General features: G+C 39.6%; 1 protein-coding gene across 3 annotated transcripts in view; it reads left to right on the forward strand.

Annotated features, from left to right (window-relative positions):
• man1a1 (mannosidase, alpha, class 1A, member 1) overlaps nucleotides 1–18,895 on the forward strand; it is a 148,173-nt gene that overhangs the window by 102,677 nt on the left and 26,601 nt on the right. For all 3 annotated transcript variants that reach the window (XM_037750428.1, XM_037750429.1, XM_037750430.1), the window contains one exon: nucleotides 10,520–10,614. In XM_037750428.1, coding sequence (XP_037606356.1) covers nucleotides 10,520–10,614 — 95 coding nt within the window. The remainder of the gene's footprint in view (nucleotides 1–10,519; nucleotides 10,615–18,895) is intronic.

Consider the following 18,895-nt stretch of genomic DNA (forward strand, 5'->3'; position numbering starts at 1 on the left):
GCAGCAAGGGAGTGGGGGGTTTCACACAGAGCTGCATTCAACTTCAAAAGTGCTGAAGCAGTGCAGTGTTTTATTTGGTCCATTATTTGATTGTCAGTCATGTTTGTTTTGTGTGTTGATGATTTGGTTGAATGTTCTGAATGGTGCAATAATCAATATCTCTAGTAATGTAAAATATTTCTGATAGTGACAACATGAACTAATGGATCAAGAGCCAACAGGAGCAACAGATGTAATAGTAGCTTAGCTATATGTGTGTGAGGAAAAGCTCTTTTACTAGGACTAAAGGTTACTTTCATTTTCAATTCATCATGTGACAATTTCTTTTTGATTTATCGTTTGCTCTATAAAATGTAAAAAAAAAAAATTGCAATAACAATTTCCAACAGCGTAAGGTGATGATCTAAAAATTACTTGTTTCGTCTGACCAACCACACAAAACCCAAAATATTACATTTTAAATTATTTAAAACTGTGAAAAGCCACAAATTATCACATTGTAGAAGCTGGAAACAAAGAATATTTAGTATTTTTGATTGATAATTGACTTCAACCTTTACTCGATTATCAAAACAGCTGCAGATATTGTGGCTGTCGCTCAACTAAATTACTTTCTGCTCTATAAACGTCTATTATTACTTATATATTTACACGTTTTTACTAAAAAATACATTAGCGTAATAGATGTAGTAACTTTCTTTTAGCAACAAACAAATTAAAATTATATATAAAAAAAGAAAATAAGATTAAAAAATAAATACATAAAGTAAAAGAAAATAAATAATAAAAAATAAGGTACACATTGACAGTAATGATGATTATTGGATGAATCCCAACCTACAGCTAAAATAGGCTGTATTAATAGATATAGTAACTTGTGAGTTAGTTTGAGCATAAGGTCCTATTGTTTTATGTTGATTTTAGGTCTATATTGTTTGTAGTAATGAGTTCCATAGACGTCTATCTTCCTTTCTGTAGTCTTCCTCTTTCTTCATCACGTCTCTTTGTTAGCAGCAGACCCCATAAATGAGAGGAGTGTTTGTGTTTCATCACAGCTGACAGGTTACCCCCTGCCGAAACACCGAATCCACTCAGGAGTTGAACTCCTCTCTCTTCATTTCTTCATCCAGTCTCATTAGCAATCAAACAGCTTCACCTGCAGCTCTCTCAGGTAGTTGAGTGGAGTCAGAGTTTAATTATTTTTGGACAGTAAAATGTATTCTTGAGAGGCCTTTTAACACCACTACCCAGGAAACATTTAGCTGGTGTAGAAAACCTCAGAAAACACAGCTGAACTGCAGACGTAGTTAAATTCTCCCAGTATTTTCATATTATTCAGATGTATGTGACTTCCATGTAAAGCCATCTGTTACCTCGGTAAATATTCCTCCCCGAGGCGTTCTGCCGGGAAATGTTTTTATACCTCAGAGGCATTTGCATGTCACACTTTAGTGAATGTCAGCTCTGCTTTCTCTGCTGGACAAACTGCGTTAAGAAAACACTCCACTGAGAGTTATATGAAGCACTTTGTTCTGTTGTTTGTTCTGGGTTTTCTTTCGTTTGCATATCAGACAATATGCAAATCAATATTCATATATAGAGTATAGACCTTTAGTGTGTTGGACAGACTCTCCTCTCCTTTCATTTCCTCTTCCTTCTTTCTTTCCCTCGCTTCTCTCTTTTTCTCTGCTTGCTTTCCTGTCTTTGTTTCCCCTCCTTTTTTTGTCCTCTCCTGTCTCTGTTCTTTTCCTCATCCCTCTTTCCTTTCCTTTCCTTTCCTTCCCTCTCCTCTCCTGCTTACTCTCCTTTCCTTTCTTCTCTTTCTTTCCTTTCCTCTTTCTCTTCCTTTCTTTTCCTCTCTTTCTTTCTTTTCTGTTCCCTGCCCTCTCTCCCTTCCTTTCCTTTCCTCTCCTCTCTTTCTTTCTTTTCCTTTCTTTTTCCTCACCTCTTTCCCTTGCTTTCTCCTATACTTTTCTTTCCTCTCCTCTACTTATCTTGCCTCTCTTCTCATTTTCTTTCGTCTCCTCTCCTCTCCTCTCCTCTCTTGCCGTATGCTTTGCTTTAATTATTACAAATTTGTCTCCTCAAGCCAGTGTTTATTTTTCTGCCACCCTTCGTCCTCTGTTTTCTCTCCCTGAAGCCAGTTATTAAACCCAGATAGAGAGAGAGAGAGAGAGAGAGAGAGAGAGAGACGTTGACGGAGAGGGGAGAGGAGGACAAGAGCAACCATTCAAACAACAGCAGGCTTCTTAACCACTGAAAGCTGTCACCTCCTCAGGCTGGTGTGTGTGTGTAGTGTGTGTGTGTGTTGCCTTCCTAAGCCTACAGCTGTCAGGGCAGCAGCCTGCAAACGGTCCTCATTCAGCCGACACCGAGACGTCGTACACCGGCTTCCACATTTAGTCTGCACTCATCATTCAGTTCTGCCTGCATGGATTCATTAATTCATGAAGTGAAATATAAAACTTCTGGGCCCTTTTTTAATACTTGAAATAGAATAGAATGAAATACATGATCAAAATTGCAATAATAACGACTAATCGACTAAAGAAATCTTAGTCAATTAAGACCAAAACAATCGATTAGTCGACGAATCCACTAAGAGGAAGCAGCCCTAGTGTGAGTTAGTACGTAAATTGCTGAATGAGAGGCCAAATGTAAAGCTCTTTGTCTATTAAAGTAGAAAGTGCTATATAAGTGCAGTCCATTTACCATTTACCATAATAAACACTTTGCTCGTCTTTGCTCTGACTGAATATAAAGTCAGCATAACCGTGCATTTATCTCACCAGAGAGTGAAAATGAAAGAAACTCATTTGACACCTAACTGACACCTAAAAGTGTATAAATTATGATTTAAGATGTTTTTTTAATGTCATACAGAAGCCTTATCCCCCTGCCAAGTTCCTTCATTTACATACAGCACTTACCCATGGTGCACCTTGATGCTCCTTATCTGTGTAGAAGAAAAAAGCACTTGGCATTAATATGAACTTTATATCAGTATGGCAGCATCTTTGGATACTTTTCTTGAAGCATCCTTGAGTGCATATTTTTCTATGTATGAGTATGTAAAAGACAGCATTTGGTCTCATAAATGATGTTATGATGCCACAATATAAATATGTAATTAATGCCTGATAAATACTTGTAGTGCTGCCACCCCATATTACGCCTCGTTTCCACACAGTTTTGTTTTGTGTCCGTAAATCCGTACAGTAGACAGATTACGCCCCCTAGTGTTCAACGCCAGGATGCAGTCACGTTTAGAACGTTTTTCTAAGAGAAAAGTTCTACAGTATATTTAGGTAACATAGTGTGCATATAGTGCTTCATACGTCTTTTAACCAAATAGTTCACAAAACATAAGGTCTGTCCGTAATCTGCCGCAAAAATGGTTTCAACGTACTGATGGCAAATTACAGATCGAAAAATAATGGAAGTAGAAATTTCAAAAACACATCAGAGATCAAAGACGGTCCCATTGAAATGAATGAACTTCCGGTTGCATTCGTACACAGAGCTGTGTGGAAACAAGGTGTAAAGGGGCAGTACATGTTGTATGGCAGGTTATTCAAGAAGCAGATCTGTCGTCAGGAGTCTGTGTTAGCAAAATAATTGATGAAACTGAGGCAAAATGAGCAATGGGAAATTCAACAAAGTAACAGTTGGCTATGTGTATGTAAATACTACTGGGTAAGCATCTTATAAATAGATTTTCCAATTTTGTGTGTGCCAGTTAAGGAAGTAGCAGACAAGAATTGAATGAAATAGAAAATGAGGTGAAGAGAAAATAAGAGTTCATAGATGGATGAACACAAATGAGAATTGGAGAGGAAGAGGAGGAGGAGGAGGAGGAGGATGAAAGAGTTTCAGGAGGCCTCCTGGAGTGACGGGGTTGTCGGTGAAATGAGGAGGAACGAGGAGGGAGGAGTTGATGAAGGGCAGAGGGGAGGAATAGGGAGGAGAAGGCAGTGTGTTAGGGGCCAGGAGGAGGAGGAAGAGGAGGAGGAGGAGGAGGAGGTGTCGGCATGCGTCCCCACAGACGCTGTTGTATTCTGGGCCACACGTCCCACAAGGCATGCTGGGTCGTTCATCTTAGTTAGGGAGCTGTCCAGGCGACTCTCTGCAGACTGCAACATATAATCATACACACACACAACATGCACACACACACGCTGCCAACATTTCTAGACCTGGAAACTTGATTGCGTGAACACACACACACACACACACACACACTCACACTCCCACATACTTAAAATGTTAAAATCCTTGTAGGGACCTTCAACTTCCATCTTCTCACTCTAAACACAACCTAAACCATATTCTATACACAACTCCCCCTAATACGAGCCTTAATCCATGTAATTTATCTTCGTAGGGGCCTATACACACATGTGTCCCTACACCTGTCAACTCTGCTCAGTAGCATTATGGAGAAAACGCATGTGGAGGGCAGGTTAGGGCTGCAGCTTATTCTACACTTAGACATTAATGCTTAAAATAAGGTAGAAATAAACCTGTTAAAGTGGCAGTAGGCAGTATATTTTTGTGCATCATTGGGCAAAAATTCCAAAATAACCTTTCAGCACCTCCTCATGGCTCTGTTTTCAGGCTTTAAATAAACTAGCCCGTGACGGGAGACTTTGGCCAATCACAGGTCATTTCAGAGAGAGAGAGCGTTCCTATTGACTGTTCAATCACTCGCGAACTCCGATCAAACGGTCAAACTAGGCAGCGCTGATCAAATATGAATCAATATTCTGTTACTGTAATGACTATTTCTCTCCTCAACACTGACTACCGCAGCAAGCATGCTCTCTCCACAAGTGGTTAGTGTAGAAACAGATGTTTGACCCCGAGACATTCAAATCTGATGAATGTGTTTAGTGGCTGGAATTGTTTCTGCTGTTTGTTGTTTTTTGTTGTTCTGGAAATATCTTGAAACCTAAACCCTAAACTAAAATAGTAGTGTTAAAAATATAACACAAAGAGGCTGAGATGTCTTATACATACACACTAATTAAACACACAAGAAACCCGGGGTTTACAAGGCCAACCCCCTGGTTGCATCGTATATAGACTCATCCTTTGGTTTTCTTTGTCTTTCTCCCCTCTCTCTCTTTCTCATTCTCTCTCTATCTCTCTAAAACACACTTTATTCTCATTCTGTGGATTAAGTGACTTTGTGGACGGCGACCACAATGGTCAAAACTTCCAGAGGAAGGGAAGTAAAGCAAATGTTATTCTTCTCTTTCTACCTTTTTTCATTATTCATCTCAGGAGCTTTAACCTGTCCTGTCGTGTGCCTCTTCTCTGACCTGAATCATCACCATTAGTTTAGGTGGGGTTTTTTTGTAGGTTGAAATACCCGTTTACTGATGTTAATTTTAACATGAAGCCAAAAACTAATATTTTGTCATGTTTATTATGTTACATATTCAATTATACCACCGTAGTTCTCCAACACGCTTGTGAAACTGCGATAATGTGAGCTGCAGAATGCAAAACTGGGTACGGCCAGCCGCTGTCTGACTTCCTAAAGTAGTGTTGTTATGGTAAGGGTGGCATCTGAGCGAGGCAAACAGCATTACCACGGTTTTGCACTCGGCGGCTCACGTTACCGCAGTCTTGGAAAGGGAGGAGTGAGCGGAGGGTACTCAGTTGGTTGCAATCTGCAACCACACCGCTAGATGCCGCTAAATCCTAACTTTAAATGGGAGAGAGTGATCTTTTCAGTAGCAACATGTGTCGCCTTTAAATCTGCATATAGAAGTGTTCCAGTGATCGAATTCATTTCCTCATTACTCAGCAGTTTTTCTTTCTTTCACTTCTCTTTATCTGTTCACATATTATGAAACTTCTTCCGCTATCCTGATCACAACATGACAGCTACTCAGTAGCACATTACTTATTAAAACAATAATCATGCACACTTTATCTCTCTGTGAACATTTTGGCAGTCGAAACATTCAGCTGGTGGCTCCAAAACAGCGACTCACTGATACTGATAGTAACACACACGCACAACTAAAAACACAAGGTAGTTCATTTTCCTGATGGATATTTTGTCAGAAGTGCACAAGTGTGAAATGTGATTATTAACATCCGTTTTTACTACATCAGCCACAAGCTCTGTGCGTGTACGTGTTTCTCAGTTTCTGTATAATTCAGTTCCTTATTAAAGCTCGTTGGCAGTTTGCTTGATGGCCTTGGACACAGGGTGTGTTTAATTTATTCTTCTGTGCGTCCCTGGGAGTGTTTTTATTTTCCCCCTCAGTGTGCTTCTGGCATTATTAAAGGCATTAATCACTGGGATCTGACGCCTTGTTACGACACCGCTCCCACAGTGGAGCACGAAACACATACACATACTTAGGAAATATAGTGGGGTAATTTGGTGTCAACAGTGTCACCACAACTCTTGGCTTTAAAATCCCATATCTTGTAAGTTCTTTTGAAATACAATATAAATACGAGGTTTCGAAACGTGAAGATATTAGAAACAGAGTGTGTGTTTGTGAGGGAGTGTTTCAATATGTTCATCTTTTAAATGTTTGATCATTTCATGAGATTAAAGTCTACACAGCAACCATAACCTCCAAGGTGATATTTTACAAGGAGAGGTGTTAGGGCTGTCACTTTTTATTTGAAATTCAAATTGAACGTAGTTAATGTTCGAACCATAATCACCTGTTTGAATTCAAAATGTACAGTCAATAAGTGCAACAGTCTGTTTGAAGTAGATTGCCTTGTGATCCAGCAGAGGATCTATCAAGATACTAAGCTAGTAATGTTATGTTTGCTACGAAAATGGAGGACACTAGCGAGCAAAGCCATCCTGAGCGGATCTGAGATGGATGGATCTTGGATGCATTCATATGCAGAATCTGTCGGCAACAGGACAAGATTTTGATATCGGATACACTCTTGTTTCCGTTTGTAGTTTGAGTAGTATTGAACAATCACGTTCAAGCTGGCTTTGAATGCAGGTTAACAGTACGTGTGGAGAGCAATTGAGGCAGAATGCATTGGCTGAAATGCAATCTGGGAACCCAGCGGCTATCGTCTTATGATGATTTAGCTTTTCATTGGTTTAAAATGAGCTTGTAAACTGGCTACTTGGGAAACATTCCGGTCGTACTTGTTGTCTCTCATCCCTAGTGGTGCATCTCAATTTGCTAATCAGACTGTAAACAATGAGCAGCGCACGGAGAAAAGAAGTCTTGGCTTGGATATCCGCTTGCTACGCAGGAACCCCAGAAATATAGCCCCTTCCCCCCAGACGCTTATCCGTCAACAGACCGATAGCCGATGGGTTCCGATGGCAAAGTAACTAAAGAAGACGAGGCTGTTTGTCGACTTTGTACAGACTCACCAGCTACCACAAGCTACCTAGCTAACTAGCCAGCCATCCGTCTCTGGTGAGCTGCGATCACACTTTACGGCCCCAGTGATGTAATGTCGCCATGACAACAAACAACAATCAACATTTTATTTTCTTCTTCTCAAATGACTACAGAAAACAGTTCAGTGTCCGTTCTACTCCTATTCTATTTCTATGGTTTAATCCCAGACTGTCATTCTGACATGTATCCTCATTCCTGTTACCTCTCCTCCTCGTCCAGCTCACGGTAACCTTTCCCTGCCTCCAACTTTTGAAGGAAAAGCTATTGAGTTGCCATATTGTTTTGACAAGTAGCCTCTCGAGCTTTTCCTCCTCCCAGATCTCCCCCTCTTGCCCCCGTCTCTCACACCCTGCTGAGTGAGTGGTAGATCCTTTGGGAGCAGAGCTGCCAGCCTGCTGACATAGTGCTACTATCATGCTACTGCACCACCTCTGTGTGTATACGAAAGTTATTACTACACTAAAGAAAAGAAGAATGGAGGGATGATAACAAAAGAGAGGTCTGCATGCTTGCACGCTGGCGACCGCATACAGGTTGTAGTATAACTTTGGAGGTGCAGTGATTTGATGGCATCTAGTGGTGAGGTTGCAGATTGCAACCAACTGGAACTTCTCCCGTATGCCAAGCATGGGTCATTCTAAAGGTCGTTACACACTGGCGGTGTTTTTTAATAGATTAATTTGCACGTGTTGCAAACTTTACTCCTTTCAACCTTGACAAAGGCAGCGCACACCAGATCCACTCACACTGGTCCTTTAAGTATTTGCACAGTAGTTACAACAGGCATTTAAATAGGGGCTGCCTTCTCAGCTGTGTCGGATCAGAGCTGTGTTTGATTTGCAAATTTATCAAATCAAGTAAAGTTCTTTGAGAATGCAGAAAACATTGTTGAGAAGTTTTGCTTGGTTTCCTGCATTTATATTCTGAATTCAGATGTGTTTTATGGGTTTGCACATTGCAGCACTCAATGTTTCCTCTGATTTTTTATTTACTGGCTCTAGATGATGTCCTTCTTTGAACAAAAACACTTTGACAGTGTTTGTACTTACCTTTCATTTTATGCGGCTGTTGTGGAGGACAGGCTGTTTCTGTTTGATGACAGTGTTGACATTTTTTATTCCAAATTCAAAACATTTCAGGTTTTATTTTTTGCCATTTCTGGTGGACTAAATCCAGGGGAGAACGTCCACCCTACATGAAGGTTCAGGGATTAAAACAAGGCCATGTGCATGTGGATTTCAGGAGTTAACAGAAAAACCAAACAGACATAACGTCATTCTCGCTCTTGTCAGTGGACAGCAGCAGCAGCAGCACTTCGAGTCAAGCTGCTGAAGCCTTGGCAACGGTGTCAAACAGTCCATCACGTTTTGGGCCAAATCCCATTTTATCTTAACTGCTTGACTAAACTCGAACCAGGAGCCAAATATGGGAGTACTTCACTTTTACAGCCAACAAAATCAGACACCTAAGAGACACCATAGCCCCCTCAGCTAAAACTGCCACAACGCTGTCCGGTCAGATATGAGCTTGGACCAGGAAATCAAATTCAGTAGCACTTGTACCTGATTATTGAATTGTTGTGTTTTTCAAGGGGGGGGAAATGTGTTTTTTTCATTGCAGCACAAACACCATAATTGTAACATCTCAGAATGAAACCAATAACATGATTAACACTCGTTTGAAAAAGGTCAAAAATCCTGATTATGAGTCCACAATCAGGCATTACTTGTGTTATTATAAATAGAGCCACTAACAACACATGCAATAAAAAATACAAATAATTTACATTCAAAAATCTCACAATTTAAAGGTCAGAAGTCCTGTTACACATTAACCATTAATTCACTTTTATAGCGGCCCTACATCCAGGTATATTCGCTCTTTTGCTCTAGTTGTACAGTTGAATATTCATGAAGTTATTTAAAGCAACACCATGCCTCTGCACACACTGGTGGTTCCAAGTGGAGTAGAAAAACATTAACTTCACTACTCCGAAATTGTGTAAATTGATGTCAGTACTCTGAAGTATACATGCTGGTGTTTACCAGCTCAGCCTGTGATGTCTTATTCTGAAAGATACCAAAGAAATGAGAACATCAAACGTAAAGGAGTCTAGCTTTTTCTTTCGATGGAGGGCTGACTTGTTAAGGAAAGTTTGTAATGTTAAGTTTTGTTACCTCTAGCGGGCAGACAATCATTAAAGCATCCTCATTTAGTTAATTTATTCAGGGATTTCTTTTTTAACAGCAAAGATGGAGATAGAGTTGTATATCTACAGAATTTTAATGGGAATAATGCAGGAATACCTTGACTAAACCCTTCCAGACTGGTTTAGTTTTATTGGTAAATTGGTTGGTTGTTGCATTAAACTGGTGTCAAACTGTTTACATTGTACCTTTTCGAAATATCCAGTGTATGTGCCAGAAATGCATCTTCTTCTTCACATTATTATTTTCACTTTTAAACCGTTTCAACCCCTTACTGGAATAAGACATCTTATAATTTCATCTTCACATCGTGCAAGTGACCTTAAAGTGTCCTCAAATTACAGTACAGATGGAAAACATACATGTAGCTGCAAGCAACAGTGAGGCATTCAGGGAATGATATTGGCAAAGATTACAAAGACTGAAGGAAGAAGACAGGAAAGAGGGAATAAAGGGATGAAAAAGAGTGGAAGGAAGGGGCGGAGGCTTTAACTACAGTATAGGTGTAAGCTATAAACCTCTTTGTTTTTCTTGTGGGAGCTTTACGTACCAATAAAAAGAGAGTATTTGCAATATAAATCGAGCATTTTAAAGAATTTGACCTATGAATTCAGTGAGCTTTGACTTTACTAGTGTAGACGTCCTTTACTAGACGGCTTCCCTCAGTTAAGGTTCAGGTTATCTGGTACGTTTACACGGTCAAATAACCAAACTCTTCTTGAGTAATGGGTCTGATACTGAATGTTGCTGCTGTGTTAAAATGCTCATTGTGTGCTGTAGTCAGTGGTTTTCCTTTCCCTCCGTGGGGTGCAGCATCTTTCTCAAACGGTTGGTCAAGAAAATGTGAAATGTGAGAGAGAAGCTTGTTTTAATGAGATGCTGTCTGTCTTTCTTTCTCAGGTATACCGTAGGAAGGCGGTGGAGCTCGGTGAAAAGCTGCTGCCAGCCTTCAAAACGCCCACCGGCATCCCTTGGGCTTTGCTTAACCTCAAGAGGTAGAACACACACACACACTCTCGCTCCTTCGCTCTGCTGGTATTTGAGGCAGCAGGTCTGTTTTTTATGGTTTGATTCTTAAAAGAGCTCTGGTCTGAGGCTTGATGTGCCGGATGAACACAAGCTCCTCTCTGTTCCTCTCTCTCTCACGCGGAGCTGAGCTGTTTTAGTTTTACATGACAGAGCAGGCTTGTCAGACAGAAGTTGTTTGCTTTTTCATCCAGGACTGCGTGCCAGCGGCCGGCTCTGAAACTCAACTAGCACTCAAAAGACAAACCCAAAGTTTCTGAGTACTGTGACGAGGTTATAGGCCACAGTGGGCCTTTATTAATGCACTGTGACACACTGTCAGAGGGCTGCCGCTGGGATTCACTGCTGCACTCACGCACATGAAGAAACACACGCGATTTTGATGACGGAGATTTAAAGCTAATTTGTCCTTTTGTGATGTTGGATAGGATTCAGCCTGATTGATGATATAGTTCTTGTGGAGTTGATCCAAAGTAAAGTGCATACAGGCTTTTCTTCTGAGTGCTTTACACATTAAAGGACTTGGATTTTTATAATTTGGCATTAAAGTGCTAAAATGTGACGCTACTATACAGTATATGATGACAGTAAAAGAAGGAAATATAATGCTGAGAATGAAAAAGACTACTTCCTTTATCCATAATAACATTATTAATTAGATTCTCCTTCATTTGGCTTTTTAATCAACAGATATGTACTGAGAAACCAAAAGGGAAATTAGTAGTAAATGATCAGTTGTACAACCAATAAGGGCGGCTAACTAATGCTTTTTTTAAATTATTCCTTTCACTTAGTCCATAGATTGTCAAAAAATAATAAGAGATTAATTTGTTCGCACAATAAAACAAAGCAGCAGAAAGACAACAACAAAAGAAAAGAAGTTGTGCAGGTGAGGTTAAAAAACCCAGAGGAAATCTCACCTCAATAAGCAAATACAAAAGTCATATAATCAACAAAAATAAACAAACAAGCAAACATGAAATACAAAAGCAAACATAAAGTAAGCATCATAAATCATAAATGTCCATTAAGATTACCTACATCTCATAATTTGATGGATTTAAATTCCCTGTTTAGAAGCAGGAACTTAAATTTTTATCCAAACTCCTTCCAACAATCACAGCTGTGTGTTTTAACCATCATGGCAATCTTTTCTTAACCTTAAAGATAGGGTTTGTCGTTGTTATATTTGTTGAAATTCTTATTAAATCCCGACAGCAATCAATAAATCAAATGCTCTGACAAAAAAAAAAAAATCCGATATCTGTGGCTGTCGCAGGACTGCCATAAACCCGTCCAATCATTTAATTCGGGCTGAATTCGGGCCACTAACTGAGCAGTAAATGCTGCTAAGATCCGATTGATTTGTCCAATTGATCTGGTGGCGCTGCAGCCAGATCGACAGAGGAACATTTGTCCTTGAATTCTGCTTTGTTATTTGGAGTAAAAGAATTACAAAGGCAAAGGATAACTTCTCTTAGACGTCTCTTTCACTGAAATATTCTGTTGAATGAACACTATTAGAGAAAACGTTCCCGTTTTATAATTGATTATTTTGGTGGAGTGGCTTTGGAGGAAGCGACAGAGTTTGGGTGTTGACAACTTGGCGACTTTCTCTTGGAGCTAGTGCTGCTAGCTGCATTCATTAGAAAGGAGTTGGCAACACTGGGCTGGCTTTTTCAGTTGGATAATTTTTTTAATCGAGTGTACTCTTGCTAGTTTCTCAAGATCACCGACCTGACCTTTAACAAAGTAGTTGCACTTGCCTGAACTAAACCATACCTTAACTATTTAACAAGTACACACACAATTCAATATCAGTATCATAGCGAACGTCCATCGGTATGCCATCCTCCTCTTCCTCTGTCAATCACAAGTGATGAGTGGAGCACTTTTCTTTCTATCTGTCTCTCCCCAGAGAGAGAGAGAGAGAGAGAGAGAGACGCGACACTCTGCCGTTTTGTCAGGTGTTAATTAAAAGGCAGGTTGTCATGACGATAAACGCGCTGTGACAAATTAATTTTCTCTCTGTCTATATGGGTGAATGGACTCTGCACCCCCTCTGGTCCTCCTCTCTGGAGTGAGAGACACCCCAGGGAGGGACTGTGTGTGTGTGCGTGTGTGCGTGTGTGCGTGTGTGCGTGTGTGCGCGTGTGCGCGTGTGTGTGTGTGTGCGCGCGTGTGCGCGTGTGCGTGCATGCGTGCATCATCCCCTGGAGGCCTGAGCAGATTGCTGGTGATGATGACTTTACCTGCATGACTGAGCTATGATAGCTTGCACACACACACACACACACATTGCCATGCACACATTACAGTAACACACACACACACAGCAGCAGCACAGTGGCTACTGTAATGCACCACTGAGCAGCAAAACTTCTATTTCTAGCAGAAAGTTTTCTTCTTGTGTGAGACATGTATATCGAACAAACCAGTCATTTGTATAAATGCATGTTTTTCAGTTCCTCATACTGGTTCCTGGAAATGACTTTGTGGCAGCAGAATTTAGACCCGCTTTGGCCTAAATTGGTGGTTACGCATGAATCTCTGCACATGTACTGTATGTATGGCGTTTACGATATAGTGGACTGGAACAATCGTTATGAAAGGGAGCAGTGATGCAGCAAAATGCAGCAAAATGTAAATGAGGGAAGTCCAACAATGACTAAGGAAAGTAAAAGACTGCATTGTTTGTTCAAGGTGGTCCAGAATCAGCTAATGTGTCCAGCTCAATTATAAAACAGTGAACATCTTTTGTTTGCATAGCAAGACAGAATGTTTATTATCTGTATTTTAGCTTTGAGGTAGATTTTGCTTTCAGGATATTTTGTTTTGTTGTATAACTCAAATAATATCCTCAAGGCTTCGAAACGGCAGTCCACAAACCAATGGATGACGTCACGGTGACTACGGTCTGTTAATAATATGAATGATTAAATAAGAAGAATCAAAAGTGTAATCTACCAGGTGTTATCAGTGTACCTGCGGTAATATAACCTCTTAATGTCTCTGATAATTAGGCTTTATTGTAGTTATTTCACTGCTTTCAGCTGCTGTTATTGGAGTGACTTCCCTGCTGTGCCTGCACAGCTGGCTACCAACATAACACGCTCATATTGCTATACATCACAAACCTTCAATTATCATCAAAATACTAATTCAAGGAAAATTAGGGGATTCAGATTTAAAGGAATACAAGCATATAAACACAGATAACTTGTGTATTAGCGTATTAATTTATATGAAGACAGTTTAAGTCCTACGTAAAACAATTTAAACTTCATTATATTGATACACTGCTCAGAAATAAAATAATTTCAATGGCACTTATGAATGATCTGGTTAGATTTTGGGATAGACAAACACTCTTAAAATCTTTCCAGAGTCTCCCAGTTTGAATATATTGTATTCAGTGGGAGCAGGTCAGACAGAGATGGAGAGAGAGACTCCTAGAAACACATTGAGAGTTCTCATAAGTGGGCAGTTGAGGAGAAACAACAGCGGAGCTCTTGAAGCGGTGCAGTTAGGAGCTGTTAGAGTGCCTACATAACCTTGACCCAGATTGAGTAAATCTGTAAAACACACACAGACACACTTGCAAATGAGGCCCAATTATCATCTCTCCCTTCATCCCTATTTCTCTCCCCCCTCTCTCTCTCTCTCTCTCTCTCCCTCTTTTACTCTCAATTCTTCTCTTTTTACAAAAACTTTTCACATCTCCTGTATTCCCTCTCCGTCCTCCCTCAGTCCATCCATCTTACACTGAGTGACCCAGTATCTTCTTCAGTTTCAGGACATTATGCTGTAGGTCCACTCCATGGCCTTGTTCTCTTTATTCCCTCTCCACAGTTTTTCATCACTCTGCCCTGTAGCTATCTAAGAAACCCAAGAGGGGCGACAAGAAACAAGGCCACAGTTTAGATGTGTTATTGCTTCTACACAAAGTAAACCTAGTTTGTTCAACTTCTGTGTTCATTTGAGAGAACAAGATAAATGCCATTTCCTTTCTTGGCTATGTTTGCCACTGAAGACAAAGTCTTCTACAAAGAGTCTACATGTTTTTAGTTAATTTCTGATTGAAAACAAAGCGCACAGTAACATGATCTGATTGGACTTAATCCAGTTAGAAATCAATACAGACAGATATATGTTTGTGAGTATTTTGGAAACCAAATGTCCCATGTGATTGTTACCTTATTACCTGTTTTGTAGCTGGATATTGAATCTTTAAAGAGTGATTTAACATCATGGTAAGGTGTTACTTAGGGCTGTCACGCAATTAAATATTTAAATCGCGATTAAGCGCATGATTGTCCATAGTTAATCGTGATTAATTGCAAATTAATTGCACATTTTTTATGATGATTGGTTGACGCTTCACCATGTCATTGGAGTGCTGAAAAAAGTAGAGACCAGCTCAACTTTATTTGTAGCGCCTTACGCAGCAACAAGTATCAGGCGTCAGTTTGTAGCTTTGACTTGAAGCCTGTTGCTGTGAACACAGCAGAAGTCTGTGGCTCTGATTTATGTTAAGAGATGCACTAATAAGTCCAACTGATCACCAGACTGCTCATCCATGAAAGACCAGTAACAAGCCAGGAGAGAGCAACATGTATGTGCACTCTGAATGAGTCAGGATAGAAATAAAAAGAAAATCTCCACAGAATTATTCATCAGGGTGATCAGGGGGAAATCTCATCTTGATGTACAGTTGATTTATCCTCAGAAGACATTTGAAACAGCCTCTTGGCCACTGATAAATCAGTGGTGCAGCTCCTCATAAAGGATCAGAGGCTGGACCTGAACTCATAGAGCCCTCCATCTCTCTCTCTGTCTCTGTGTGTGCATAAACCCATTGATCGCCACTAACTGAGCGGAAAATGATGCTAAGATCCGATTGATTTGTCCAATTGATCTGCCACAGACTCCGGCCCCACCAGAGCAAATCTGGTGGCTCTGCAGCCAGATGGACAGAGGAACATTTGTCTCTGAATTCAGCTTTGATAACCAGAGTAAAAGAATTACAAAGGCAAAGAAACTTCACTGAGACGGTCGAGATGTCTGTTCCAGTGAAATACTCTGTTGAACACTATTAGAGGAACCTTTCCGGTTTGATTTTTGTGTTTTCTCTTCTCTCCTTTTATTCCTTAATGACTTAATAATTGTCAAACATTTATCATAGACCTGTGGAAAGTTTATTGGTGAGGAAATATTTAATTCTGTGCACTCAGTCAAACGATGTCGCAGTTTAGATGAAAAGGTTTGTAGTTCTGAACATTATTAATCAGTTTTAAATGTACTTCATTGGCATTTAATCAAAAAGAAGGCATAAACCGTGAATAAACAACCATTATTAGCAAATCAAGAAGATTTGTTTTTACTTTGGGAAAGCCTCAGAAAAGTTGTCATTTTTTCTGCTGCCTTGGTTGCCCTTTAGTAATTGAATAATGATGAATAATTATATTGTAAGCCAAGACAGGGAAAAGGTTTTGGCAAAGTCGGGCATAATTTGGAGACTTAACAAATCTGTCACATTCATTTTCACACGTTCATTAAATTGGATGCTTTTCAGCCTAGTTGAAGAAAAAATAAGATAATTTATGTCTACGTCTATTGCTTTATATCTCGTAAACATTAACACAAGTGTAATTAAAAACATTGTTGACCTTATGTAATAGCTCCAACTTAATATATAAAATAATCAAAACATCAAATAGTTATAAAACAGAGCAATAGAAGAGATCACCTTCACACATGGTCTGTCTGTACCACAGATGGACGACATGACAGCTCCCCAAAAGTGAAGCCAAAACATCTCGATCGCCCCCTGGTGGCTGGCTGCAGTATAGGTCATAAATCCCGCCTCCTCCATGTTAGCGGATGGGACAAACTAAGAAGTCAAAGTACACGTTAAATAATTTTTCCCAAAGAATCTTCATTCTTAAATCTTTATATACAGTCTGTACTCATACAGTATGTACTGTACATGTGTGGCTTACAATATTAAGTTGCTGTGATTTAGCAATGGAAGCCGTGGCAGCACTTTTCAAACAAGCTGCTTCCCCTATTTCCTCTGACACTTTCTTTCGCTCTCACTTTTTCACACAAACACACACACACTAGTTACCCAGTCGTTATCTGCTTCAGCCAGTATGTCCCATAGCTCTTCTATTAACATTCAGACTGATAAAGCTCTTGCAAATCACTCCCACTGCACTGCATACTGACTGGCCTTAATGGGATGAGGCATTGTGTGAGTGTGTGTGTGTGTGTGTCTGTGTGTTTTGGTTTGTGTTGAGGTGTCTGGATCTGTGCTCCGCCCTGAAACTAACTGTTCATTCCTCTACAGGCATCATGGTGATGATTGTATCCCACACACACTCACAAACACACACATACATCTTTTTTAACCTCTAATTGACAATATAATGTTTGAAAAACACTAAAATGTAATTTACAAATGCCATGCTTACAAAAGACTTTTGCCTAAAATCATTAATGACAAACAACGTCTAAAAATGCTGTATTTGCAAAAAGTATTTGATACAGTAATTCATACAGTAATAATTTTATAATCAATTAGAATCAGTTTGAGTATTTCTTTCAGTAAAAAAAGTCTAAATTCTCTGATTCCAGCTTTTTAAATGTGAATATTTTCTGGTTTCTTTACTCCTCTATGACAGTAAACTGAATGTCTTTGAGTTGTGGACTAAACAAGACATTTGAGGACGTCACCTAGGGCTTTGGGAAACACTGATCGACATTTTTCTCCATTTTCTGACATTTTATAGACCAAACAACTGATCGATTAATCCAGAAAATAATCAACAGATTAATCAACAATTAAAATATTTGTTAGTTGCAGCTCTAGTCCAGTCATACCTATAAATCGTACTCAAATGGTTGACTCTTTCAGAGTCAAGAATCCTTGGATGTGGGGTGCCACAGGGTAGTATCCTGGGTCCTCTATTCTTTTTATTATATATAAATGACTTAAAAGCAGCCGCCTCATGTAATCTTTTTTTATATGCCGACGATTCTGTTTTATTGGTAGCACATACAGATAAATCAGTGGTTGAGAATACCCTCAGTGAGGAAAATAAGTGGATGGCTGGCAGATAATAGACTATCCCTAGACTTGGGAAAAACTGAAGCCATTCTTTTTGGTTCTAGAATAAAATTAGCAAGGTCACCATGTTTTATGGTCAAAGTTGGAGAGTTCCATATAACTGCAAAAGACGGTGTAAATTTTCTTGGCAGCATTTTAGACAGATTTTAATCAGGTGAAAATATAGCTTTAAAGGCCATCACCAAGATAAATCAAATAATTAAGTTTCTAGTCAGAAAAGTTACCTTGCTGGACAGCCCAGTTCTTCACACACTAGCTGGAACTGTAGTTCTACGGCATTTTGATTACACTTCTATCTGCTGGTGTATTGGATTATCACAACATTTCAAAAGCAAACTACAAAAGGCTCAAATTAAATTGATATGGGTTGTATTATAAGTTTACCCACGTACACCTCTTGATCCTGCACATTTTAAAAAGCTTAACTGGTTGACAGTGGAAAAAAAGAATCAATTATATGAAGATACTGCTCACTTACAAAATTGTTAAAAAGATGGTACCAAAGTATTTAATTAATTTATTCCCACTCAGAGACAATCATACCTACTTAACAAGATATAGCTTGATAGAATTCAAACCTTTTCGATCCAATAGCCTAACGGAAAAAAACACATTTCTCTACAGTGCAGCAGTACAGTGGAATAATCTGCCCACAAATCTAATTCAAACTTCATTCTCACAGAGAAGTAAAGAGCTACATGTACAGTATATATGTGTAAGTTAGCTGCCCACCGTCACCCACCATTACAGATTGTACTAACTCAAAGAAAGTGTCTGCTTTCCAGCCGGACGGCTGATAAAAACAATGTCATCATCTTAATGATGCTGCAAAGCTAAAGCTGACTCTTCTGCCCCTGCACTCTTTTCTTATCTCATGGAAGAAAATGTTTAAAAAATGTCAGTTTGGGACAGATTTACTCCTTCAGCTACAGGCTCTGAGGCTGAAGTAATCAATCCTGAGCTCTCGGGGTCTTGGGGTTTGATTAATAGGCCTGGATGGAGAATGGCTCCATTAGTACAGCCTAGAGAGGTTGTCACACTGGGTGACCCTGTGAAGTGGCACTCTGTCATGGAGCCTTTTATGCCAGATGTGATAGGAAAATGAACTTGCTGTGCCT

The sequence above is a fragment of the Sebastes umbrosus genome, chromosome 18 (assembly GCF_015220745.1).
Source record: "Sebastes umbrosus isolate fSebUmb1 chromosome 18, fSebUmb1.pri, whole genome shotgun sequence".
Lineage (NCBI taxonomy): Eukaryota > Metazoa > Chordata > Actinopteri > Perciformes > Sebastidae > Sebastes > Sebastes umbrosus.